At 32.8% G+C, this 27,269-nt stretch overlaps 1 protein-coding gene across 2 annotated transcripts; it reads right to left on the bottom strand.

The window, feature by feature from the left end:
- Positions 1–392: 392 nt before the first annotated feature.
- LOC108992682 (ABC transporter G family member 32) lies at positions 393–12,588 on the bottom strand. Of its 2 annotated transcripts, none has more exons than XM_018967298.2 (24): positions 12,254–12,588; positions 11,393–11,513; positions 11,186–11,274; positions 11,019–11,103; positions 10,540–10,699; positions 10,390–10,466; positions 10,233–10,286; positions 8,866–8,956; positions 8,479–8,780; positions 8,124–8,405; positions 7,581–7,897; positions 7,336–7,496; positions 7,152–7,255; positions 5,959–6,118; positions 5,688–5,810; positions 5,042–5,136; positions 4,629–4,961; positions 4,255–4,545; positions 3,812–3,895; positions 3,314–3,447; positions 2,956–3,183; positions 1,920–2,091; positions 1,582–1,836; positions 393–1,009 (listed from the first exon to the last, which is right to left on the bottom strand). In XM_018967298.2, exons 1-24 carry the CDS (start codon positions 12,526–12,528, stop codon positions 737–739), a joined length of 4,266 nt encoding a protein of 1,421 aa, XP_018822843.2. In that variant the 5' UTR covers positions 12,529–12,588; the 3' UTR covers positions 393–736. The 2 variants fall into 2 exon arrangements, with proteins under 2 accessions (XP_018822843.2, XP_018822844.2); XM_018967299.2 differs by having other exon boundaries at positions 5,042–5,133.
- Between the last annotated feature and the right edge of the window lie 14,681 nt (positions 12,589–27,269).

The raw sequence follows: 27,269 nt of genomic DNA, 5'->3' as shown, positions 1-27,269 counted from the left end.
GCTACAGTTGATTTTGCAAAGGTTGATAGGCACAATGCATGCACTGCATGTTTGTTGCATAGTTTGTTACGTTGAGCTGCTCAAGTCCTTGTGCTGTGAGGGTTGCAGGCTGAAAGTCTTTGCAAGGGTAGCTTTGTCCTTAACACATCTCATCATTACAGTTTTTTCAAATTTTCATACAAAATATAATAAACAATTCAATATTTTCAAGTTTCAAAACAATAATAATATTAAAAAATAATATTTTAATAATATTATATTCAACTTATCTTCAATCATATCATCTTACTATCCAAACGAGTCCTAATGATATAGGCATTATAAATAGAACGGAGGTACGGCTTAATAATATGCATTATAATAATTACAGAATTGGGTAAAAGCTTTGATATTGATATCTAAAACAAGGAGCTGTGAAAATCACAATGCATTATTACAATAGTGGTTTTCCAACCATTCTGTTGAAAACAAATTCTTATATGCCAATAGTCTCTGACTTTACAACATTTTCGATCAAATTATTTATGATCAATAATATTGAAACATGCAACTAATATTAGTTTACACAATCTTTCTGGAGTCCAAATAACATTACATACTAGAAAATCTTTTTGCTATATATATATAGTTATCGTGTAACATTCATTTACCAGGAACTGATATACTTAGTCAAGCAAATGCATCAATTCCGAAACCTAACATGAGACTTCTTAATGGTGCACATAACTTCGACCTCTCATCGCCTTTGGAAGTTGAATGATTTTATTGCAAATGCAAAAATGACAGCAAAGAACACGCAGAAACCAACCACCATTATGCCGGCTATACTCAAGAAATCATGCCTATACCCAAAGACATCCTCGACTAACTGCCTTACGGGCATCGAGTGCAATCCATCTGATAGTTTCACTACTCTATTATCTTCACCATATTGTGAAGTCACGAGGCCATACAAACTCCAGGCTACAGGGTTCGCCCAATAATACCATCTCCACCATACTGGGATTCTCTGAAAATAAGTGGCCAAGTTTTGAGTCTTATGACATGTATGCCAGAAATAAAAAAAGGAAAGATGTTCGTGCGAGTGTTTTGTGTTTTGTACATGTGAGAGAGAGAGAGAATACTGTACAGAGAGCAATTTTGATTATTGAATTCTTTGGTGTAGATTGGTTTTGAAAAAAAAAAGAACTTCCATGTACAATCTCACCCTGTAGCCAGTTATTCTAGCCATAAAAAGTTCAATGGTAAGTACTAGGGACAAGCTCTACGAATCAGTATTTCAAATATGCAGGGGATCTTGGGCCCACAAATCAGCAAATCCAATGATAACAACAATAAGTTTGTATGTAAAAATTTAGTATAATCCCCTCCTGCCAGACACCAGCCATGACTCACTGTCAGATTATATCTCTAGGAGTTCCTAAGCTGAGAATGATATGTAATAGCTTGAGTGTATAAATGAATACAAAGTGTGGATTTCCTACAGATCATTTTGTAAATCTGAAATAAACAAGGCAAGCAGGTCTTATTAAGCAAAATTGATCTAATGCTCTAGAAGCAAGAAATTTATCACTTCATTACCTTGTGAGGGATCATAAAACCACTGAAAAGGTTCCATAGCATATAAAATGGAGCAGATATGACAGCAGCGACGTTATGATTTGGCGTTACGGCAGTTGCCATCATTCCATAAAAGGTGAAGTAGAGCATAGTAAAATACATAAAGAATAAATACAAAATAAACTTCAAGGGAGTCCACTCGAACGAAGCCATTGAGTAGAAAATTGTGCAGTAGATGATTGACTGTGAGAACACATAGGGGAACTCAATAGCAACCTGCACAAAGAGAAACATTAGCTAACTTAATGAAATCCAGTGATTTTAACAACTGGAAACAAGTAAAAATATCAGAAGGAAACCTGAGCAAATGCAAATGGTAAAGCTGAGTACAACCCTGCGGCTCTCTCTCGATATGAAACATATCTCTCTATAGAAACAACTGGTTGAACAGCAGTGGCATTAGTAATTCCAACGAACAGGATAGCTACATACATTGATCCCATGGCATTAAATAAATCCTGCTGGTTATCCCTGTCAGAAATGAGAGAAATAATTAAGAGTCAGAAGATCTGATGCTGTAGACTGAGACCATAAGATTCTTGAGGGGCAAATGAAAAAGAAAAAAATAAAACTAAATACAGAGGATTGAGTGATTTGTAACTAGGGATGATTTGTAACTAGGATTGAGTTGGCCAATTGTCCATTAGCCCCAATAGGACTGAATCAGGGAGCGAATAGCACTGTCCAGCTTAAAAGCTGTCCAACAAAATCTGATGTCATCTTAGAGTTCGCCCATTTCTGCTATTAGATCATAAACTGCCATCAAAATACGGCATAATGGGTCTTGGGTCAAAGCTGCCATCAAAATGTCAGTTTATAACTTTATGCAGATTTGACCCACATTCTGTTTGTCCTTCCCCTTGTACTTTCAAAACCACCTCAAACATTAGGACAGCCATTGATTTGAAAGATTGCATGCAATCAAACCATCTCAACTTAACGATCAATCTGGCTTTCTCAATTGCTGCTTCAGGGAATAGCAACCACCATCAGATCCGCAGATGAGAAAGACGACCAATTTAAGGAATCTAAAGCACTGACACACCTTCACAACAGTACATGTTCATGGCCTCCATACTAGCAATCTGCCACTGAGAGGACCAGGTAGATACACGTCATATTAATGCACCTCATTAGAATTAACCGTTTCTGTTAATCCTCCTAACACAGCATCATAATCGGTCAACTTCCAAGTCAAATGAATTAATGAGCAAATTAGCTGGGAGCATGTTATGAAGTAGATTGTGTGGTACCACAACTCGATAGCTGAGGACCAAAATACCTAAAATTTTCATGAAATCTAGGGTTAAAAATATTTCAAAAGATAAAGAAAACCTTTTAGCACCAAATCTCCAACATATCGTTCCAAGCATTAATGAGATGATGACAGTATAGAAGCAGCGAACAGCAGTGTATTGTGGGTTTCTCCAATAAGACAGATTTTGCTTCCAAAGACAAGCCAAAAACTGGTGAAAGAATGACTGTGAGTACTTGGTTGGAAAGTTCAATTCTTTGGCAGTACTACTCGGCTTGCTTAGGCTTTCAACCAACTCTCTGTTAAGTCTGAAATGGAAGATGATAGCCAAGTTAAATAAGGAAATGGATAGTTCCTCTAACAACAAAATCATTAACTTAGCAAAAAGACAAAAAAACAAACAAATCAATAGCCAGAATCCATTGAAACAGTGCATACTGAAATAAATTTGATTTTCGGTAAATTTCGGCAAAGTCCACTCCAATACGGTTCTCTTCAGTAGGAGAAGTAACCTCAAGCATCCATGTAGCAGGATTATAGCCAGACCTTATTTTTTCCACTCCTTCAACTGCCTACAGAAGCAAATTTTATATCATTCAAATTTCCATTTTGATAAGTACTTTATATCATGAAGATGTTTCTTTTATTGGCACCGGTTGCCTAAAATAAAGTTATGACTAATTATGGGGGTGCACAGGCCCTCAATAAAGAGTTTTCTGCAAGTACACCTTGGATAATTCAAGAGAAAATTTCCAAGTCCGATGACTCCGAGAAATTGTTTGCACTCAAGGGTCACTCAAGGGTTCGAACCTTGGACCTGGAAGGAGCATACCACCAAGACCAAGGCTCTTACCATTTGAACCAACCCCCAAGGGTTCTATCATCAAGAATTGAAATTTCAACTAATCACAGAGATAATAATATGCATGGCCAGACCTCAAAATATTTGATGAGCTCTTGAGACTTGGGGCCAAGTGGACCAGCATATATGAGCTGTCCTCCTCGCTTCATAAATAAAAGCTGCATTTAAAGTTGAGATTAGGTTAGGATAAGCAAAGAGATCATAATGATCTAGAAACACATGATTATAAAATATTGCAATTAATCTATCTATATAATGTACTGATGTGACAAAGCAGCGACACATCTTTGTGAGAAAGAGAAAATGAACTGGCAAGAACCTAGGGGAATTTTAGTAACTCGTTCTTCTAATTTACATGCACAGATATATAGAATATGATGCCTATTGGCAAGAATTTTGATTTCTGAAATTTAGTATTTCAGACAATCAGAAAGGAAAAATTTGTAGAAGAAACTCTCTGCCAAAATATAGAAGCATACTGCATCTATGCATGTGTGTGTAATATACATATAAATACCTCGTCAAAGGATTCAAAAATGTCTATGCTAGGCTGATGGATTGTGCACACTATTGTTCGCCCAGTATTTACAATATTCCTCACAGTTCTCATCACAATAGCTGCAGCCCTTGCATCCAACCCTGATGTGGGCTCATCCATGAACACTACAGAAGGGTTGGCAACTAGTTCAACAGCAATTGTTAATCTTTTTCGTTGTTCTGTTGACAAACCGTCAACTCCAGGAAGACCAATCAATGCCCCACTCAATGGAGTGAGCTCTACAAGTTCCATCCCCCCCTCAACAAAGGCCTGCAAATTTCAACCCTCCAGTAAACATAATGTACCAAGACATACATAAATGATTTTTTTTTTTTTTTTTTTTTTGTATTTACCCTTTGTGTCTCCAAGTCAATATCTGATGGTAACCGAAGCCAGGCAGAGAACAGAAGTGATTCCAAAACAGTCAAGCAAGGGGAATGAATATCAGTCTGTTCACAGTAACCGGAAATTCTTGCAAAAGTTTCCTGCCTTTTGGGATAGCCAGATATTTGTATGTTCCCTTCTATGACTCCACCAGTTTTTCGATCAGCTAATACATCCATGAGGGTGGTTTTCCCAGCACCACTGACTCCAACCAATGCTGTAAGGATACCAGGCCTAAATGCTCCAGTGACATCAACCAACAGTTGCAATCTATCTTCTACTATCCCTTGTTGCTTCAATTCCTGAAGTGGTACTTTGATCAGAAATCTAGGTCAAGATGTTTCTCGAACTTCATGAGGGAAGAATGGAGTTATATACCCACCAGAGGGACATCCACATAGTAATTGATATTGCTGAAAGTCATAGAAAGTGGTTGAAATGGGAGAACCATGCCTTTCTGCTTAAGATGCTTTCCTGCTAAGAAGTGATGACAAACTTAAACATTTACTTAAAGTTTGGAGTAACCATGTTGATACTATGCAAATAACATTAAATAAACTAGAGAGAAAAAATTGCACACATAGTTAAGGGGGTTCGGCGTGTGCTTGCATCCAAAGAAGAGAGAGACATTGTTCACACTATGTTGAACAAAATTAGACTACAACAGCATGTATGTGTGTGAGAGAGAAATGCTTTGTACACAGAGACAATGCGTTAACAGTAAAAAAGTTTCAACATTCTGTACACATCCCTCCGTGGATATATCATTGTTCACACTATATATCAAAACCCTTGCCGGTACAAAGAAATCCCCAATATCCCCATCCCCCAACCCATCACTAATATCCCCCTCCCCCCAATGTAAGACCTGGCATAAATTAACATAAATTAATTTTGACACCCATGAGGCCACTTCTTATGCTTATGGAGAATACATTAAATTGTTATTATGGATACGAACCGCTATAGCTAACAAACTGAAAAAGAAAAATATGAATGGAAGTTAATAGAAAATTTATTTTACTAACCACTTAATGAACCCGAATGCTGCAAGTAATGCCTCAGCTCAACAACCGCTGTTTCACCTTTCCTTCTCCTTTCTCTCTCTTGCAGTTCTTCCTTAGACACTACAGCTTGTTGTCTCCCCAAAGCTGTAGGCATGTAAAAGAATAACATGATAAGCCTTAACTAACATTCTTAGCCTATATATTAGTATCGTAAGGGAGATATTAGCAGACCTCTGTTTTTTTTTTATACAAGTAAGATTAGTAAACTTCTTAACAGAAAGAAGAGGCTTACGGTTAAGATAAGCTAGAAAGAATGTGAAAAGTGTGTTGAATAAAACTGTGTATCCAATCATGGCACCAACTCCAATCCAATACCAGTACGTCTCTGGAAACAAAGCACGCGCCCTTAGTAATGCCTCACCTAGTGGAGAGCTCAGGTTCTTCCCGGCGCTCTACATAATAAGGGAACAGACAACTATAAGTTTTAAATAGAATCAAACTGCTAGAACACTAAGTCAATTGAAAGGATAACTCAATTTAGTTGCTCCCATCACAATATAGAAGATTATACTAAACAAGATTTACCTATAATAAAAAAAACATGGTAAAGGCAAAATTTCTTGGAACATCTCAGTATCACCTTTCATCCCCGAAATAGTTACACTAAAAGATAACAATGCTATGTATAATCATGAAGTGGTAGAACTCAATTGAAAGGTTAACATATCCAATGCATCTTGTGTACGACCCAAGGAAAGCCTAAGCTAGATATGGACTTATATTTTGAAATGACTATCTATATAATAACTGAAACTCCTTGAAATCATTACAAAGCCAGTTTCACCTAATAAAGAACAGAGGTGAAACTTGAAACTTAATACACTTTTATCATGCTCATTCATCTCTGCCATACAACTCCCACCCAATGTGAGACTTGGGGCCCATTTGGATGCTTAGAATATCTCAGAATATTTGTGAATAGTAGTGAAATGGTTTGAGTTAAGATGTTTTATTAGGTTTTGGGAGATAAAAGAGAAAAAATTGAATAAAAATATTATAAAATTAAAAATCTGTTTGAAATTTGAATAAGTAGTATTGTTTTTTGTGTTTTGTTTGGGAGTTTGGAAAAGTTGTAATGATTAGGTAATTGATTAGATGAAAAAGTTAAAGATTTGAAATTGAAAAGTGTTGTGTTTGAGTGATGTTTGGAAAGGAAATATCTGAAAATACTTGAGAACAGTTGTGTTGCCAAATGGACCCTTAGTAAGGTACTAAAAGCTCCCCCACTCAAATCACGGGGCATTACATCTCAAGTCTTCATGAATACAATTTCATGTTCATATTCCTTTCAACTTTCTCTGCATAATGTCATCAGACTAGCAAAATGCCAATGCTGTTTTTTTTTTCCCTCTCCTTTTGGTAACTAAACACCAGCAAATGCCGAAGCTATCACGTGAAATGGAACAGATGATATTCTGGCATTACCTTATCCCAAGAATGTCCAAGGAATTCATTATCAGAAGCTGCATTTTGAGCATACATCAAAGGAGAAATCCAGAATCCCCAGATCCACCATTTTGGTATATCATCTGTCACAATGTAACAAGAAAATGAATATGCATAAGAAATGAAAGACAACAAGTAAACATTGAAAGAATTTTTGTTTGACCTCTAGAAATGATAAACCCTCCAAGAGCCATGACAACCAGCATAGCAAATGATCCAAAGGTGTTGGCAACTATCATGTTCCGGCCCAAGGAACCCATGAGACGGAAGAGAGCTATTGACATTTGGTGCAGAGAGAAGTATAACAAGAACTGTCGAAAAAACCTGCACATCAAGAGTTAATATAGCAATGCACCCCAATCAACAGTTATAATACATTTTTGAACTTCATGAAAGCATAACACTTGCCTAATAATTGAAGGATCATATCCAATCACATAGTATGTGACAGCCACCCAGAAGCCAGACTCTATGAGCGAGGTTGGAATACTTAAGATCCAAGAAGGAAGAGTATACACCCAACTTGGATAGAAGTGCAAGTCTCTATGCTTGTAAAGCACTGGAAGCTTGGCCACCAACATTGACACCTCAGTAAACCCATTAAAGAGAATGATAACCATGGAAAAGTACAGTGACCCAAGATATAAGCCTCCATCGTCAATCGTATTATGGTGCATCGTTGTCCGGAAAAAGACACTCATTGTGATCAAAGCAACAAAAAAAAGCTGGAAGACAGTAAATAGTACTTGCAAATCAGCACTCTTTATGTCATGAATAATTGCTTTTTTCAGAAAATTCACAACTAAAAACAAAATGGTCTGGAAAATAAAATTCTATAACCTGCTTTGCTGACATAGAAGTTAATGTAACTCTTGTTGACATATCATAAACAACCAAAAAATGGCAGAATCCTAAAATATGAATTGAGATGTGGTAATAGTTAATAACTACCTGAATGAATTTGAAGACATAAATAAATGAATTTCGTTTCATGAGTAGCCTCTGCCAGTAAAAGCTGGTCTTGAGAAGTTCACGCCTCTTTACACCATAGCGATATGTTGCCAAGGCTGCTGGATGATTGTAGCGTTTATCAAAAGGAACATGCAGTACATCAGACAAATTCTTCCCAGCACGATATGAGCGAAAAGCTTCAGCAAACTTTCCTGCAGGTATGTATCGGTGAGGGCGGTCCAGAACAGACCAATACTGCTCTTGGTCTTTCTCCGACGTAACCTGTAAATAAAAATCTGAACAAAGATACCACAATAATAGAGCTGAAAGTAATCTAAAGTTCTCCGCTACTTACTTCTTGCAAGAAGTCTGCCACATTCTTTCGCTCTGGGCAACCAAATCCCATAAATGCGAAGAACTCAAGAGCAGCATCACGAGGTCCTTGGTATACAATCTGGCCCTCACATAAAAGTATGACATCATCAAACAACTCGTATGTCTCAGGAGCTGGTTGAAGCAGAGAAATTACAGTGGTGGCATCAAGTGCACAAGTTGAATGCTTCAGATATTTGATGATCTGATAGGTAGTAGAACTATCAAGCCCAGTTGATATTTCATCCATGTATAGCACTCTTGCTGGACCAACCAGTAATTCACCTGGAAATCATATATCTGCCCAATAAGCATAAATCAACACTCCATTGACTAGTACACCATTAGCAGAAAAATACATGGTAAAGACCTGTTGTAAGCCGCTTCTTTTGTCCCCCAGAAATACCCTTGAGCATTTCATCTCCCACCAATGTGTCAGCACAGATGTCCAACCCTAAAATCTTTGTCATAACATATTAGTGATAAGTTGAAGAAGACAGATTCAGCAACAACTTCCTATCCCATTTTTTCTAAATCTTTAATTACTATATAAACTGTAAACTCTTTTCTTATTAAAAAAAGATTAAAAAGAAACAGTTCTCAAAGCTTAGAACACATAAGCCAATCTACATGACAACTTCAACACATTTGACCTGATGTCATTTCATGGCCTCTTTCCAAAGGGATCAATCTGTTCACTCGTGCAGAAGAGAGATTATCTGATTAAAATAACATTCTTATCTATTTAAGCTTTTGGAATAAATACTGATTTAATAAAATATCGTAACAAAGTTCTCAACTTCGAACTTTAAATTCACACTTCACCTTATTTCAAATAGATATCTCACTTCTTGGATCCACTTATTTAGTGGAAGATGATATAGCACACTAAAAAACAACACCTCCCAATTCAAGAGACAAATTTGACATAGAACAGGTCATTTTAAAAGTTTTAACTGGTTTTGACCAATTTTTTCAAGCTGTGGGCGAAAACGGTGGCCCCTGATGCATCTAAAACAACTCAAATCACTTGAAATTAATAAACCAGTGGCTGAGGGTTACGACATAATTTTTGGTGTCAACTCCAATTGAAGAGCTCAAAAGGGAATGATTTCCTGAGAACTCTAAAAAGAAACGGGAAAAAGGTAAAAGAAAAAACTGGTGGACAATTCAGGGTCTGTTTAACAGCCTGGAATACTATGCTCTACCCATGACGCGTGAACAGGACTGCCTTGTGCTAGCACAGAGAAACCTAGCTAGCTAGCTCTATATTGATGAAAAAGGTGGCATTTGTCTAGATCAAAATGAACTTAGATTATAAATGTTCTACCATTTTGGTGCATAAACAAGAAGGAAAAAGATAAAAGGTGGTGGAACCGTGATAGGAGCATACATGACCATGTAGGTGGACTGCTTATTAATTTTAAACACCATACAAAAGACGGAAGTATTAATTTAGCAATATTAATAAACAAACTTTGCCTGCACGAGTCAAAAACCAAAATTCTGTAAATGGGTATTCTGCATCTTATATAACTTCACACCCACAATATGGTTAAAATACCATTCAAGTATACATAGTTGGAGAATGGCAAAGAACTAGCATCCAAGGTTCTAAAAGAAGGTGCATAATTAGTCATTCATGAAATTAAAATAATATTAATTATGTTTATAAATTTTAATGTAGCGATATAATCAGTTATATCCACCCTGCAGAAACCAGAATTGAGATGATACCTTCATGATGTACTCCACAACAAGGCTTGTGTCCTTTCCCCCCAGAGCTAATGACTAAAGGAAGAAATTATAACAATTCTTATCAGTAATAAACTATCGAGCCAAAAAATATATTAAAAAAAATGCTAAACAGACCCACACCTAACAAGTGCAGTACCTTCATGAATATATCAAGATCTTCATCAGGTTTTATCCCAGCAAGCTTTTCCCTTCTTGCAAGTTCCACTAGCATGTCTGAGCAGAAGTATTCATTATGTCAGTATCTAAAAGCATCATCATACACATACCCAAGAAAATTAATGCTTACCATACTTAAATCCAACCCCTTGACAGCGACCTGCAAGTTCAAGAGTTTCCTTTACAGTCATTTCTGCAACATGCCAATCCTGTTGGCTCACATAAGCAGATGTCCTCTGAGGAACAAATTCGTTCAGGTTATGTCCATTGTAAGTGATTCTGCCTGACATCTTCAGCAGGGATCAAAGTATCAGTGGCAAGTAGCAAATGATGAATCCAACAGGAAATTAGTAGCAAGTCTTTGTAATATATTCAGCAGAGCAATTTATTGTGATCACTTAAATTAGCTCAAAATGCATAAAAATAGAGGTTGAAAATATGTAAAAATGACAGCTTATCGCTATCAAATTAGAGCTTGACCCTGAGAAACCTACAAGCTCATTCCTGCAGTATCCCAGAAATGACATGAAAAATTACAGTAAATATCACATTATTACCAAACCGCGTGATTACCAATCTTCAGGGTAGTGCATGAACATATTTCGTTACCTTCAAATGAGTTCCAAGGCGACCAGCAAGAGCCAACAGTAGAGTTGTCTTTCCAGAGCTTGGAGGACCCAATAGCAATGTCAATCTACAAGATAACGCAACTGCTTATTAAACACACACTTGAACGGACATTGAACAACTGGGTTCTGATCGAGATCGAAATTCACCGTGAAGGTCTAATAATCCCACTAATATCGTCTAGAATTGTCAACTTGCTTCTCTTTCTTCTGTCTATCCGCAACTGCCTTAAAAGTTCCTAAATGATATTTAGAATAAAGAGAAATTTAAAAGACAATCAGAACCATGAGATGAAACAATAACCGTAGCATGAACTTGGGTCCTTTTAAAATGGTTACTAATTAAGAAAACTCAACCTCACACATGTTGAAAACAAAATTGGGAATTGTCGGCAGTGCTCTGCTTCCAACATGGACGAAAGATTCAACTGTCAAATTCTGGAATCGAACCTCAATCTTCGGAAACTTTAAATTTACTCTGTAAATCCACATTTGTAAAAGAAATTTAACAAAGAAGCAGTTAACCACAGTAGGTGTCCAATCAAAGGATTCAGCTAGTAAAATAATCTATACGTGAAGAAAATAGAGAGAGGAATAACTTCCTGGAGTCAATCGAAGATAATATACCCTAACAATAGGAAAGCCAATGGCACATCAACAAAGTCATCGGCGAAGTAGAGAAAAAAATCAATCGAAATTCCAGGACAATGCACACGGGGAATGGGATCACAATTGAGAAACGATAAAGGCGAAATAATCCAGATCATATGCGAGATACTTTTAATGGTAAAATTTGCTGTATGTCCAGTAGGTTCGAAGGAACTTATAACCCTTGCCTACAACTTTTTCTTGCAAGAAAACTAGACAGAGAGGAAAAAAAAATCAAATAAGAGAATAGCCATGCATTGAATTTCAATCCACTGTTCGTTGTTGAGAGAAGGAGAAAATGAAATTTCACATTTTTTTTTATTTTGTGTGTCTCTTCTGATTCAGTTTTCAAAACGCGACAAAGTTAACTGAGCAAAACCCTCCCAAATTGTTAAATCAAGGTAAGTTGAGTAAAAACTCTAACGTAACTAACAACTTCAAAATTTATTCGCCTCAGTTTTCCTACGTCTCAGCAACTAAGTTTTTTTTTTTTTTTTAAATCCTCAGTAACTAAGTTGAACCAAAGAAAATTCATCCTCAACCAAGAACTTCAAGCAGACAGAGTATTACGCATCAAATCGGCGCCTCATCCTATCGAAGAAAAGTTCCGGGTCGTCATCGACCGAGCTGACTAGCCGGTCCAGCACAAGCTTCTGCTCCTGAGCCCGGAGTTCGGTCACCTCGATCTCCCTGGTATCTCCAACAACGTTCCTAAAGATCCCTCTCCGTACGCGAGCGTAGGTGGGCAGCCTCTCCAGCGCGGCCCACCGTAGCGCCTCCATATCCTCTCCCTCCTCCCTAAGCGAAAACGTCCCGGAAAACGCATTCTCCGCAGAGTTCCACATCCAGATCAAGATCTAACAAAACCTTAGATCTTTTCTATCCAAGAGATAAAGCAGAGAGAGAGAGAGAGAGAGAGAGAGAGAGAGAGGCTTTAGCAATTTGGCGAGAGTGTGAATTACTACCACTACTTCTAAGGTTCAGATGAGTAGTTGAGCTATGCATTAATGGCGGGGTTTCTCTAATAAGGTCTTCGTGTTCGTTGATAATTTCTGTCTCTCTCTCTCTCGGGTGTGTTCTGTACGTTGGTGTGATGCAGTTTGCCACAGAGAACCTCATTTAATGGCCGCGGGAAAGACACAGTGGGCGGGTTTACCCGAAAAGAATACTCGCGCGCGGCTTACCGAAAAAAGTACTCGCTACTGTAGAGTGCCACGTGTTTTACAAGGGTCCTCTGGTCAAGGATCCAAGACTTCTCAGAAATAATTACGATCGCGTGAAGAGAAATTGGCGTGGATGCGTGAGTGGGTAGGAATTTACGGCCGCATTTGAATTGAAACGGTTGGGAAGCATAGGGCAAAAAAAAAAGTTTCAAAATTTTGCAACTGTGCTTGTTTAATAAGCGAAAACTTTTGCCTCCTACACCCTATCTCGTCACGTTTGCATGGTATTATTAGTCACGAGTGAATTACTTCGCGTATTTAAAAATAAATATATTAAGAGCATTCTCATTGGATTAGCTAAAAGCTAAATTCAATGAGAATTTAGCTATTAGGTGGATAAATTGCTCACATTGAATTAGCTATATTCCAAATATTTGGAATATAGCTACAGTAATATCAAAACTAATTTCTAAATTTGGAACACACTATTCATTCATCAAATCCTTTTTATATTATTTATTTCTCTCTCCTTTTAATATTAATTATTTCTCTCTCCATTTTAAATGACAATTAAAAAAATATAATTAGAATACAATTACAAATTAATATATAATATTATAAATAGTAAAATATGATAAAATAAAATAAATTCATAATTAAAAAAATTAAAAAATTTTCAAAATTATTAATTACTCATTACTATATAATGAATAAATGGATAATTCAATTTAGAGATTTGATGTGAATAGTCAAAATTAAATTCATCTTATATTATTTTATTGTCATATAATGAAAAAATAGCTATTCCAATGTGGAGATTTATATAAATGGAATAGCTAAAAGTTAAATTCATCTTATATTCATCAAAAATGTACTTTAATTTAGCTATTCCAATGAGAGTGCTCTAAGACTAGATATTGTTTTAAAGTATGTTTTTTTAAAATAATAATAAGAATAATAATAATGGAGATAGTATAGTGTCGTTTGGATTGTAAGTTGATATGAGATGAATTGAAATGAAAATTAAATAAAATATTATAATTATTATTTTAAGATTTAGAAAAGTTTAATTTTTTATTATATTTTATGTAAAAAATTGAAATAATTGTAATGATGAGATGAAATAAAATAAAACACTTTCACTATCCAAACGGACATAAAAATAGAGTTTTTCTCTTTGGGTACACATTTATTCTTTTTTTTTTAAAAAAAATGAAGTGCTCTAGACTTACATATCCTGATATTATACAAATTATTTTCCTAAAATGATTTTACACGCTGTAGTGTCAATATTTATTTATTTATTTTCAATTAAATTGTATAGTTAATTTTTGTTGAGTAGTTAGGGTGTACGTGACTTAAATTTTATAAAAAGTTTGAATAAATTCTCTATTTACAAATATTTTATGTAAAAATAATAATAACTGCCAAGTGTGATGGACAATAATATATATGATGAGGTTAATACAGTACTACAGACATAAAATAAAACATATTAAAATCTTTACAAGAAACTAAAAATATAAAGATATTTTTTCAATTTAATCGATAAAACCCTGATCATGACTTCGTTTTCTAATTACTTGATTAGTGAGAAATAAAACAAATACTAATAAATTAACTTCCAAGTGCATGTTGTTAATAACGCCCACCAAATTTGTTGATTGCTTGACATACATTTATAACAACTGTTAGCTAGCTTGACATTTTAAAGTGGATCGTCTCTAAAATATAAACCAAGTCTCAATTTTATTGCGCACACAAGCCCTAGCTCGATCGGCTTCTCCTTTATGTAATTTATGAAAGAAAAAGCTATCAATTTTATAGTTCAATTCTTTTTTTATTTACGAGAAAAATTTTATTTATTATTCTCTACACTACACATTAATATGTGATTTATCATTTTTATCCTTATATATAAACACACACATATTAATGTCTAAACACGTATGTTTAAAAAGAATAGTAAAAATAATAAATTACGTATGTAACGTAGAAATAATGAGAAGCATTTCTCGTAGTACAAAGTAAGCTAACCATAATAACTGGTTTGTTTAGAATTTGTGAAAAAAGGTATTATTTTACACCTTGTCACGAAAGAAAGAAAGAAAGTTGAAATGAATGGGAAGAGACGCACGTTTTCTGCCCTTTTCCCCCTTTTTATGTTAAAGGGGAAGATGAACAAATAACGTGAATTTCATCTATAGATGGTCAGAAGTGAGTACAACAACTCTTACCATCCCCATCCAGAAGCCTTGTTACTTCGTTCAGCAACCAAATTTACAGCTTTTATCTCTCAATAAAAGAACAATTCATTGCATGCAGACGTGCATCAATGAACTCAAATTCTACAAGTTGCCAAATCTCAACGACTCCTTCGCTGATTAATTTCACATACCCACATTTTTTTATATGTATGGATGTAATTAGATTGTAAATCACATTTTGTTAAAAGATTTATTATTTGATACTGTTTTCGGTTGGGAGTGGATATAAAAAAATTTGAGAAAATATATTTGAAATCGTGAATTATGCAACTGTCGCGTAATCGTTTTGAAAAAAATGAATAAAATATGAGACCCACACACATGAAAAATAATAATTTTTTTATAATGGATCTCACTCTTTTTCAAAGTGATTACGTAACATTTACGCACTTTACGGTTGTATATAGAATTACTCAAAAAAATTTTGATATAAAATCAACAACCAATAATCAAGTCTATAAATAAAATCAAGAAAAAATAAGGTAAGTTGACTCAAGCACGTAAAAAGAAATAACTTCATAAGTTAAGTATGATTCAATTATTCCAATGAAGAAAATAGATCTCGACAGATTCCGTTGCGCACAAAGGAAAAAAATATCCTCTCTTTAGGAAGATGCCATCTTCTTCAACCTTTAGAATTTTCAATTTCCTTCATTGTATTAAGATATAAGTGAAGCCATAAGAGACTGTATAATCACTCAACATAGTAAATTTTGCCCTCAAATGACTCATAGACATAAGTTTTTACGACAAGTCACGTAAATCTGCGTGTCTCTCTATTTATATTTTATGCGCTTTGTTTATTATATTCTTCACCGATGGGCATCCGAACATCGTATCGACGCCTAAACTACCATTGTAGATTGGAAATGACTATATCTTCCGTTCTCGCATGTTGTACAAATTTAAGCATTAACACATACCATATATTAGAGGTGGAAACCAACGCCTTCGTTGTAAGTTTTGGGCAAAAATGATGCCAACCGATATCTGAAAAAATGGAGGAGCAATCGACCGTAACTGGTCGATAGAGAGGAGGAAAATCGGTTGTATCGACTCCGGCGGTTCTCGGTCGGTGTTTGGTTCCCCTAGTGATGAGCTTCTGTGAGTGTGAGAGAGAGAGAGAGAATTGTAGATGAGTGAATCAAGGAAGAAGGTATGGAGAATAAGACGACCCATCTTGAAACTACGTCGTTGCACTTAAGTTTAAGTGAACGGCATTTTTTTTATACGTTTTGAATCAAACGACGCCGTTTAATACCAAACTACGTCGTTTCCAATATATTTGTATACTTATAGGTGTAAAATGATACAACTTAAGTGGAACGGCGTCGTTTTGATTAAGGTATATTAAAAAAAAAATTATTTTATCGACTGGTTCAACGATCAGATCCAGCTTTAAAACGAGACCAAACTGCTAAATATCGGTTGTTTCAAATTTCCACCACATACTAGTCAATTCTCCACAGGTTGCGACTGGTTCCTAACACGGCCGGTCAATTCCCGTTGGTGGCGGCTGGTTGCATCGGTTTCTATTCACCCCTACTGTATATATATATATATATATATATATATATATATATATATATATATATATGTATATATCTTCACGAGGACTAGCAAAACCGAAAGTTTACACCTTTAATGTTGCTGCGCCATCTCTAAGATTTGAGCTTGTGTGATCGGTTAATTAATTTCTGTATTCAAGATTAGTTCTAATTATATATATATAAATAAATAAATATCCCATCATGATATATACTTATTTGGAAAACATGGAATTCTAGTTCCAATTATTTGTTTTTGAGCAATTCAATGGTATATTTAATTTATCTGTAATAATAGAACAAATGAATAACTGATATAATATGATTATTCTCGATGATAAATATCTCATAAGCTTTAGTTTTTATCAATTATTGTCTTCACGTGTTTTAAAATTCTCAAAAAAGCTGACTTGTTACCCCTTTTTTTATGATCCATAAGTATTCATATATATATATATATATATATATATATGTGCGGCTACTCTGCCGCCCCAATTTGACCGCTGGGCGATATGCCCAGCGTAAAAACTTTTTTTTTTTTTTCTTTTTTCTTCTCAAATTTTTTTAACATATTTAAATATATTTAAAAAATAAAAAAAATATATCAATACATTCAAAATCACTTCCTTAATCACTAAGTAAAAAAAAAAAATTGACCAGCGGTCAAATAGAGGTGTCAAATAAAGTGGGCATAGTAGTATTTTTCATATATATATATAGTGAATAACTTTTGATAAGTGTCAGTCCAATAACTAGGTCATAATCCCTTCTTGGAAATGGTTATTTCCATACTGTAGCTAGAAGCTGTGAAATCAACTTATGCAATATGTAGAATATTGCATATTAGCTTCATATAATTTCCATTTTTGTTGCTGTTGCAAAAAAAAAAAAAAAGATAGAGGTGAACAGTAAAATTGTCATCCTTCGTGTATAATGTTTGTTTTTTGGGTGTTTTGTCTTTTTTATTCTTCTATTTTCACGTTTTGTGTCCGTTTATGAAAGGTTTTTAGTCTTTACATCTTGTGATATGAGGTTGTGCCACTCTTTGTGTTTGAGACCTAATTTCAAGAATTCAGTTGTGAATAAATATAGCACATGATTAAAATAATTCTCTGATCCCTTGTAGTGATGGCTCATATTTAGGCACAATCTGATTTACATGAAAGAAAATTTGGAACTTTCGATGGCAATAATTTACCACAATTTGAAACTTGTAAAATAAAATTAATGCTATCAAAATTATTTCTTTTGAAAATTTAGTGTCTCATTCACCCCAAAACTTAGAAATGGAAAGAGATCTTCATCTCTTTTCTTTTGAAGTGAAGTTTCATTACCTTGGAAATAGAGGCTAATGAAAATATCAATGTGGGAATCAAAAACATGCTCTTTTGGATTATGCTTCGCTTTCCATTAGAATTCACTTGGATTTGGGTTTATGTTGCCCTCAGGAGCAAAAGGCTATGCTGGGGAATGAGGCCCTACGCAATCAGGTGAGAATTAAACTTGATTCAACTATGCATACATACACATCAGAACCATTTATTCTACATAAAGCCATGTGAACGATTTAAATCTACTGAGCTGATGTTTATTGTCCCTAAATATGAACAACTTGAGCAAAAACGAAGAAGCATCTCCAAGTCAGTTTCCCTTGAATTCGAGCCTGAGAAGAGGAGGTTTTCCCAAACTGGTTCAAAAGCTGTTTCTACCTCATCTGAGGAAAATGAGCATTCAGACACTTATTTGCAATTGGGGTACGTCACAAGTTTGCATGAGTTCAATATCTCCAAATGTTTTGCTTTTTTCCCTTGTGGGACCTAAAATAGGTGATAAAGTGCTTTACTTTCTTTCACAAATAATTGTTTTCATTCTCTTGCTCTTTCAGCTAATTGCTAAAGGTCAAATCTGAATTATCAGATGTAATTTTCCCATGGGTGTCTGATATGTGTAGTTATGCACATTCTTCTATTTTGGTAGTGTCTAAATCCAAAGAGGGCATTACTCTTTTGTTCAAAGAGATATGTGTAGTTTATACAAATTCTTATGCACACTAAAGCCTTAGATTTTAGAGTATCTGCTACTATGCATGCTTGACTTGTCCTCATATAATCTTTTCTAGTTTGGCGTAAGAATGATGGTTTTCTTTCATATACCAGATACGTGAACCCTAGCTTGTCTCAAAATTTTCTCCACAGCCAATTTCTCAAGTTTGTAAGCATATGGTTTCAAAAAATTAATAATTTGATAAGATCCTTATTTTACACTTTCTGTTTGATCTTAAATTTGTTGGCCATGCAGTTACAATTGCAGTGACCATTATATACATAACCACACTAGATTAAGTAAACCAAACATTAGAGTGGATGCTCTAGAAAAATACTCATATTGTTTTTTTGAAAATTTATTCTTGTAATCTCTAGCCTTTAGTTTTAAATATTTTTTGTTAGTTATTTATACTCTTTCAGGATTTTGAAACTTGTGTGCAAAGCATGGCTGGCAAAAATTGTGCAGTTCCTTTTTTTCTTTTTAAAAAAATCAAATTTCATTTTTATTTTTTTGACATGTCTATCCAAGAGTTTTATATCTTTTATATGATTTGCTGCTTAATGCTTGCTCCGGCCATGACTTGATTTTTTCTGCTTTTTATTCTCCTTGGGTTGCCTGTCTTGTCCTGATTAATACTAAACTGGTATATTGTGGTTTGTGATTGTTATAGTCTATCAGCATTAATGAGTTCTTGAAGCCTGCCCAATGAGAAAGGTACCACAACCCAGATAGTCATGGCAGCCTCATTATGGGAGAATCTTACAGCACAAACTTCTCAAAAAAATAGGATGAGTCAGCTTGGTGCAGATATAGATTAACTTAAGCAATGTCATAAAAAATTCAATATCCTCTCAATAAATCTTGCAAAAAAGTACACAACATGCGGAATTAAGTATTAAACTATGGTTCATATATGATGTGTGTACCACTTTATTTTGGAAACTTGTATCAAACATAGTTGACATTAGGCATGTATGGTACTTTATTTTGTAAACTTGTATCAAACTTTGTTTTTGTTTCTATGCATTAAATTATTTATTAATCAAATTTTCTTGTAAAAACCATCCTATTTTTGTAAAAAAAACTGTTTCACTCAACTAGGCAAACGTCCCTTGGTGCGTATATTAATTTACTTTTCCATCTATATATAGTTTATATATATAATTAACATATATATTTTCTCTCCACTAGGCAAACGTCCCTTAGACGTTTCATTACTACTAGTGTGTGTGTATATATATATAAGGTCCAATTTTGGTTATAGTTAATAGGGGTGGAAAAAAAAACCGGGATAAAATCGGTGTGTAACAGGTTCTCTCATTTTTCTCAAAACTTGTCAAAACCGGTTCGGTTTTTTCTAATACCGGACCGGACCGGTTCATATATATTTTTTATTTTTTATATTATATATAATTTTTATATATAATTATATGAAAAATTATTTTATATTATATGCTAAATTGCTAATGAATATAACATTAAATTTTAAAATCCTATTATTCATGTATAATAATAATCTAATAACATAAATTAATATAACATTATCATTAAAAGTTTTAATTTTATAACATAAAATTTATATAATATAAATTTTAATCTCAAACATGAACATTTGATCATATATATGTTATTAATATAAATTATATATATTAAGGATAAATATCTTTTATAGCATAATAAATTATAATATATATTCTTTTTTATAAATACATTTATATATATTTGATCATATACACTCATATAAAAAGTGTATGTAACCATCATATTATCACTAACATACATAATCAACTACTATATCTATATATGATTCTATTATATATATATATATATATATATTAATACTAATACTAATACTGTAAGGGATGTAATCGGTGCACTAGTTATACCAATGCAATTCTAAAAGAGGCGTAAAATCAGACCAAAACGACCGACTCATCCCTAATAGCTAATGGTGCTTGATGACTTGGCAAGAGGGAAACAATTTCAGTGGGTCAGAAAAAGCTTTGTGTAGCCTTTATCAATGTACGTACGCACCTTCGAGGGGGAAAAAGGAGAAGGTGCGAAATAAATGTTCATAAAACGAGCTGCTAAAATGGGTGTGCTCGATAGAAACCGATAGTTCATTTCGAGATATAATTGATCTCCCAAAAAAAAAAAAACAAATCGAGATATAATTATCATTCACAGCTTGTTCTGATTTTAGACATATTTTAGAACGGATAATTTATTATTGAATTCATTATTATTATTGGAGCTGTAGAAGATTTTATTTAAAAATAAAAACTAAATTACAATTCGTCGGGCTATACAAAATTTAATATAGTATATAAGTAAACCTTAATCAAAGGGTAGGGTCGGATGAAGAGCCAAAACGGGTTAAAAAATATTTTATTAAAAATTTGGCATAACCCGCAATCGATCCTTATAGAGTCGAGTCATCGATTGAGCTGCTACAAATAAAAAAGCTCCATACCAAAAAAAAAAACCAACAATATATCAGTGATATGTTTGGTGTGTTAATGACATTACAAATAGATTTTTTTCCTTAAATTCAAACTACTCAAAGTTAAGAAAAGATTTTAGGTGCAATGTTCATAAACGTGAGTTCCCATTTGGCATGGTGGTGAGAACATTAATTGTAATCTTAATGGTGAAGGCCCCTCCCCACATGGCTACATTGAAAAAGTGAAGCATGCTACGAGCATTCATTTCTAAGGTCTTATATATTAAATCTCCATGTGATTAGGGTTCGAAGTTTCCATCCATGCATGGACAATGTTCCAAATTTATAGAATAGTCATGTACTACTCAGTCAAGTCGTGTATATATATATATATATATATATATATATATATATGCATGCTGAAATATTAGAAAGCATAAAAGGAACGTTCACACGGCTATATATTCGGCGCACTTTATAAAAAGTAATATTTAAAACAAATTAACCCGGAATTTTATTGACAAAAATATATAAACATGCACAACTAGTTCACAACTTTTATATATATTTAAAACGATTTAATCGGTTTTCCTTCCAATTTTGATGGAATCCAAACATCGTTCAACTCCTTGGTTTGGTGAATCATGTTTGGGCGTAGTTGGATGGAGCTCTTTGCTTCTCTCTCTCAAATATCTCATTTTAAAAATTTTCATAATTTTATTTCTAAATATAAAACATTTTTCAAATTTCCAGACTCCTAAACAAAATATTAAAAATAATACAACTTTTTTAAATTTCAAAACAAAAATTATATTCAAACAATATTTTAACTTTATAATATTTGTATTCATATTTTTCTCTTACATTTTTTAAAATTTAATTAAATATCTTAACTCAAATTATTTCACTATTATTCATAAATCATTTTACTAACCTTCACAGAATTCTCATCTCATTACCCCAAGCATGTCCAATCTACATCTTTTCTCAGGCAATCTTTTTAGCATGCATGCCACTCATGACTATTTTACAACATAATATAGATTTTTTACAGCTTTTATTCAGAAAAATTTTATTCAGTCCTACAATACATATCTGTTTTTATTTTTTTATATTTATTTCTCTCAATAAGTATGTAGTGTAAGGTAGCTAAATAGAATAACTCTTTTATCCAACTACTCTAAAGTCTAAATGGAAGTAGAGATCGATAAATATAAAGCAATACCTATAATATTTATAACTGCACTAATAAATTAAATTATCAATAAATATTATAAAATTGTGATTCATATTTTCAATAGAATGAAAACAACGGTCAATAAGATCTATTTCTTTGACTGAAGAAATAGACCGAGACTCGTGTTGGCCAGCATTTTCTTCCCTCATATTTCTTTTGAAAATTTTATCTCGGGATCTCCTTTTCATAGGTTAGATAAATTGCGAATTAAATGCGACTCACCAACCAAGTGATGGGTTAGTACCGCTTATAATTTTCGAGAGTAATATTAGATTCTTGAAATGATAAAATATTATTATTATTTTAAAATTTAAAAAAATTAAATTATTTGTTATATTTTACATTAAAATTTAAAAAAATTATAATAATAAATTGAAATGAATTTGATAACCAAACGGAAATGTGTAAGTTTCAAGAATTTTTTTAAAGATTGAATATTATTATTAAAAAAATAATTTTTTTATATGAATTTTATATTTATTTATTATTTTAAAAAATATAATATTTATACACTCTATAATTACAAATATCATTTCTCAATTTACAAATAATACAAGGAGCAAAAATCGTTGAATTATTATTAGAAAGCTAGCTAGCTTGCCAAAATTGTCAAAAAGAATTTGGCAAGCTACATCAATCTGTCTTTGATCTACACGTGATATCGGACCAATCTGTCTTTGGCAGATACGCGTCACTGTTCAAATGGTCGGTTATATACCCACTACCCGGGCCATAAAGTACATGTATGTATGTTGGACTTTGCACGTAGGAGACGAGTGTTTTTGGTTTTCACTCCTGATGGAAGAGAAATGTTCTCAACACAACAGAGATATTACATAAAAATAAATATATAAAATGACATAATTTTATATAATCTGTAATATTTATTTTATAATAAAAATAATTTTACAATCTGATATACCATATCAAACAACGTTAATATGTAGATTTATTTTTATATAATCTCTTTGCGATTAAATTATTTCTCATAATAAAAAGAGTTTTACTATTCATCATCACACACATCATACTTATTTTTATTTTTATTTTTTATTTTATTCATGTTAAACTAATTGTATTCTTCTATTCAATGTACTTATACAACATACTTACTAAGGGAAAAAAATAAAAAGATAAAAAGTCAAGTGTAGTGTGTTGTATAAAGATGACTAATATAATTTTTCTAATAAAAATATGGAAAGGTCTTCGTGCAAGTGATTTCGCGTACTTATGTTAAATGTAAGGCATTCGTTTAATAAAATAATACGAATTAAATACGAAAATTATTTTCGTGAAACATAAGATCTTATTCTTCTCTAAAAAAAATAAAAGTATTTTTTTATAATAAAAAAATTATATGAGTATTGATACGCGGTTTGGTCCAACCTAGCAAGTCCCTAAAAATACGGAGTCTCTTTCACGGTATTGATACATTATTGACAAATATTTTACCGTTTGCTATACTATTCATGTATAAGATGTTTAGTAATTCTATCACTGCTTTTCGGTATTTTGAAGAGTGATTATTGGTTAATCTTAGAGCATTAGTATTGAATTCATCATTTTTATCTTTAAAATTTGATGAAAAGTGCATATTTTTCATAAATTCAAAACTTCCATATCCATAATCTCACATTGAATTAATCATTGGATTCATCAAAATAATAATATAATATTATTTTTTTAATAATAATATTTTTAATTTTTTTTTCATATTTTACAATTACATTAACTATATGTTAATTAATAATTTAATTTGATACTTAAATTATTATTTTCTAATTTAAATATATTGTGGCTCAAAATTAGGAAACAATAATTTAAGTAAATAAAATAATAGTTATGGAGTGTGAATAATAAATCTTTAAATTAAAAGATAAATCGAAATGCACTGCAGCTTAAAATTTCAAATTTTAGTATTTGATGAATCTAATACAGTAATTTTAAACATAAATTTATCAAATTTTAAAGATTAAAATCATTTAATAAATCTAATATCAATGCTATTCGAGTTTTAACAATAAATTATCCACGTGGAAGTACAACATCAACTGTATTACCTAATAATTATTTTAATTTGGTTGGAAGGAGAGGCAGTGTGAAAGAGTGGTTAGCCGATCCCTATAATGGTACAACTATATTTGTCGGCGTAAGTACTATAATATCCTGTCAATATTAATTATTTACGTACGTTTTGGAAGCTTCTTCCAAGCAATAAATGTCTGTCTAATAGGTTTGCCATTGGGCTGGGCTAAACCATTGGCTTGGAGACAGATCACGAGCTGTTCTATTTGTGAAACCCCAGCTCAAACTCAATCTGCTGCCTCAAGTCTCGCCGGCCTTATTTCTTTCCTCCTCTGTTTCTTTTTTACAGAGGAAAATAGATAATAAAAATTTTATATACAATTATTTTTATATTATATTTTATATATTTCACTAATTTAATTGGCTACATTATTTTTTTTAATATAAAATATCTTTTTTGACCAATTATATCAGTAAAATATATAAAGAATATACAAAAGTAACTATACGTAATATAACTCGATAGATAAATCTCCTCTAATTACCATTCAATATAGTTCGAGGAGGTAATTATCAAAAAATAAATACTACAAATAAGTCTTACAATACGCATATTCAAGAAAGTCATTTTTGTCCTTCTATTTAAACATATATATTTAAGTATTAAAATATAAGGTAAAAATGATAAATCATATATTGATTAGGTGAAGATGTATAGTGTAAGATTTTTATATAGAATTTCTCATTATCAAATTTGATATTTTGAGAGTGTTTGTAAATTAAATGATGGTTTGAGAGAGTTGATTGCGTGAATATGTTACAAAACGATACTATATTTTAGTTAAGAAAACTCTCCAAAATATGGATTTCTTTTTTCTTTTTCTTTTTCTTTTTTTTTTCTTTTTTTTTTTTTTTTGTCTTCAAAATATCGAGTTCTGTCATTCCAAAATATCATTTATGGACAAAACATACATTTCATATTAAAAGATTTAATGCGGCTAGCATATAATAAAGTATTTATTTAGAGAGAAAAGCGAAATTTCATGAAGGTTTGTATCTTCAAGTAATACCGATCAAAGTGTTGCATGACTTATATAAAAAAAGGATGTCAACACCGTAGTAAAGAAAAGTAACTTAACAATTAACATAATGAGTAATATTAAATATAGTTATAGATTGTATAAACTACACGCATTCATTTTAAAGGAAACAACAAAAAAAGTAGGACTTACCATTAAAAACATAAATTTTTATATGGGTTCTAGATTTATCCAATTTTGAATCTGTAAAACTTATACATTCTAAAACTACAAATATCGTTTCTCTTGAACAAAAGCTTAGTTATATTTAATTTCTTTATGTTGCCGTACTTGTGATGTTTGTATTCCACCACCACACCACAATTAGATTTCCCCCATCCCCAATCTTCCAAAAGAGATGATTAGGGGTGTAACCAGTTGGTTTTTGTATAATTTTTAGAACCGAACCGATTACACCGGTTTTATATTTTCAAGAACCGATTTTATACCGGTTACCCTTTTTAACCGGTACTTCCAATTGTATCAAGTTCGATCCAGTTCGGTCTGATTTTTCGATTTTAATTAAGTGTCAGATGATATTTGTCCATTTCCGCGAGTGTACGAGGCTCATAAGCCTCCATGTGTGGCATGCATGAGGTTAACATTATCATCCTCCCCAAATTTCTACCGACTCTTTCCTTCATATTCATTCATCTCCACTCTTTTTTCACCTCACGTAACCCTTTTGATGTTGAAAAATGCTAGAGCGCACAAATGGGAAGAGGCACGAAAAGCACAAAACCCATGTCAGTAGTCTGAAAACTCCATTTTACCCTTGCATAAAACAACAAGACTCCATTTTACCATTTTACCCTAATAATTCCCAACACTTTGAACGTAAAAGAAATCATGGCCGACACCAAAATTATTTCACAACACCAAGAACTTCTGGAAACCCATCATGAGACTAGCGACAGAAAATGGAAGCTGAAACTACTTCATAGAGACAAAATAGCAGCAGCATCCCTCCACCACAACTTCCACTCTGTCAGTGCTATACTTACATTCAAGTGTTGGTAGTGTTGGCAAAGTTGGTGCCAGAGACCAAGGGTCGAACACTTCAAGCATCAATGAACTCGTTTGCAACAAAAAGATAAATCTTGCATGCCTACTATACAACAATATCAATCCATGTTTGAATAAGCAAAATGATTGAAAAAATAACAACTGAAAATATAAGAATTTCTTGAGGCAAAGAAGTTAAGCTTAACGTAATTCAACTTGAAATGTCTTGAATACATATATTCATAACAAAACCCATTGTCTTGAATACATCAAATAACAAGCTTTGAATTTTTCAATACAAATTCCAATTCTAAAAACACATTAAAACCTCATCCATGTCTAGATAGCCTATTGCACACTTACAATTTCAAAAATTTGATGCCATACTCATCAACAAAAGCTTGACCTTTAGAGGTGGGCACAAAAAAAATATAGAACCTCCACTAGGCATTAGTGGGTGTTGAACATTCTTCCAGTACAATTAAAGGAAAAAATTTATTAGTAAAGAGTATAAAAGCATAGAAAAACATAATAGAAAATCATGTATGTGCTAACTTGAGTTGGAAGAGTTGGTTGTATTTCATTTTATCCACTTAATTTGGATGGGCTAGTAGAAATTAAAAGTGTGTCAATATAACAAAATCTATACACTAATAACAAAGTAAATTAAAAACTATAAAGAGAGCTTCAAACCTTTTGTTTCTTACTATTTTTTTTCTTTTTTAGACTTTTCAACCTTGGAAACTTTGTGTCATGTCAATGGCCTTCCTTTAC

Source organism: Juglans regia, chromosome 1 (assembly GCF_001411555.2).
Source record: "Juglans regia cultivar Chandler chromosome 1, Walnut 2.0, whole genome shotgun sequence".
Lineage (NCBI taxonomy): Eukaryota > Viridiplantae > Streptophyta > Magnoliopsida > Fagales > Juglandaceae > Juglans > Juglans regia.
The sequence above is the reverse complement of the archived record's forward strand: the minus strand, read 5'-3'. Positions and strand labels throughout refer to the sequence as shown.

Coding starts and splice junctions, on each gene's coding strand:
- LOC108992682 (XM_018967298.2), bottom strand. CDS start 12,528: ATGTGGAACTCTGCGGAGAATGCGTTTTCCGGGACGTTTTCGCTTAGG. Junction 11,104..11,185: donor GGGATTATTAGACCTTCACG/GTGAATTTCGAT, acceptor GTTATCTTGTAG/ATTGACATTGCTATTGGGTC. Junction 1,837..1,919: donor TACCATTTGCATTTGCTCAG/GTTTCCTTCTGA, acceptor CTCTTTGTGCAG/GTTGCTATTGAGTTCCCCTA.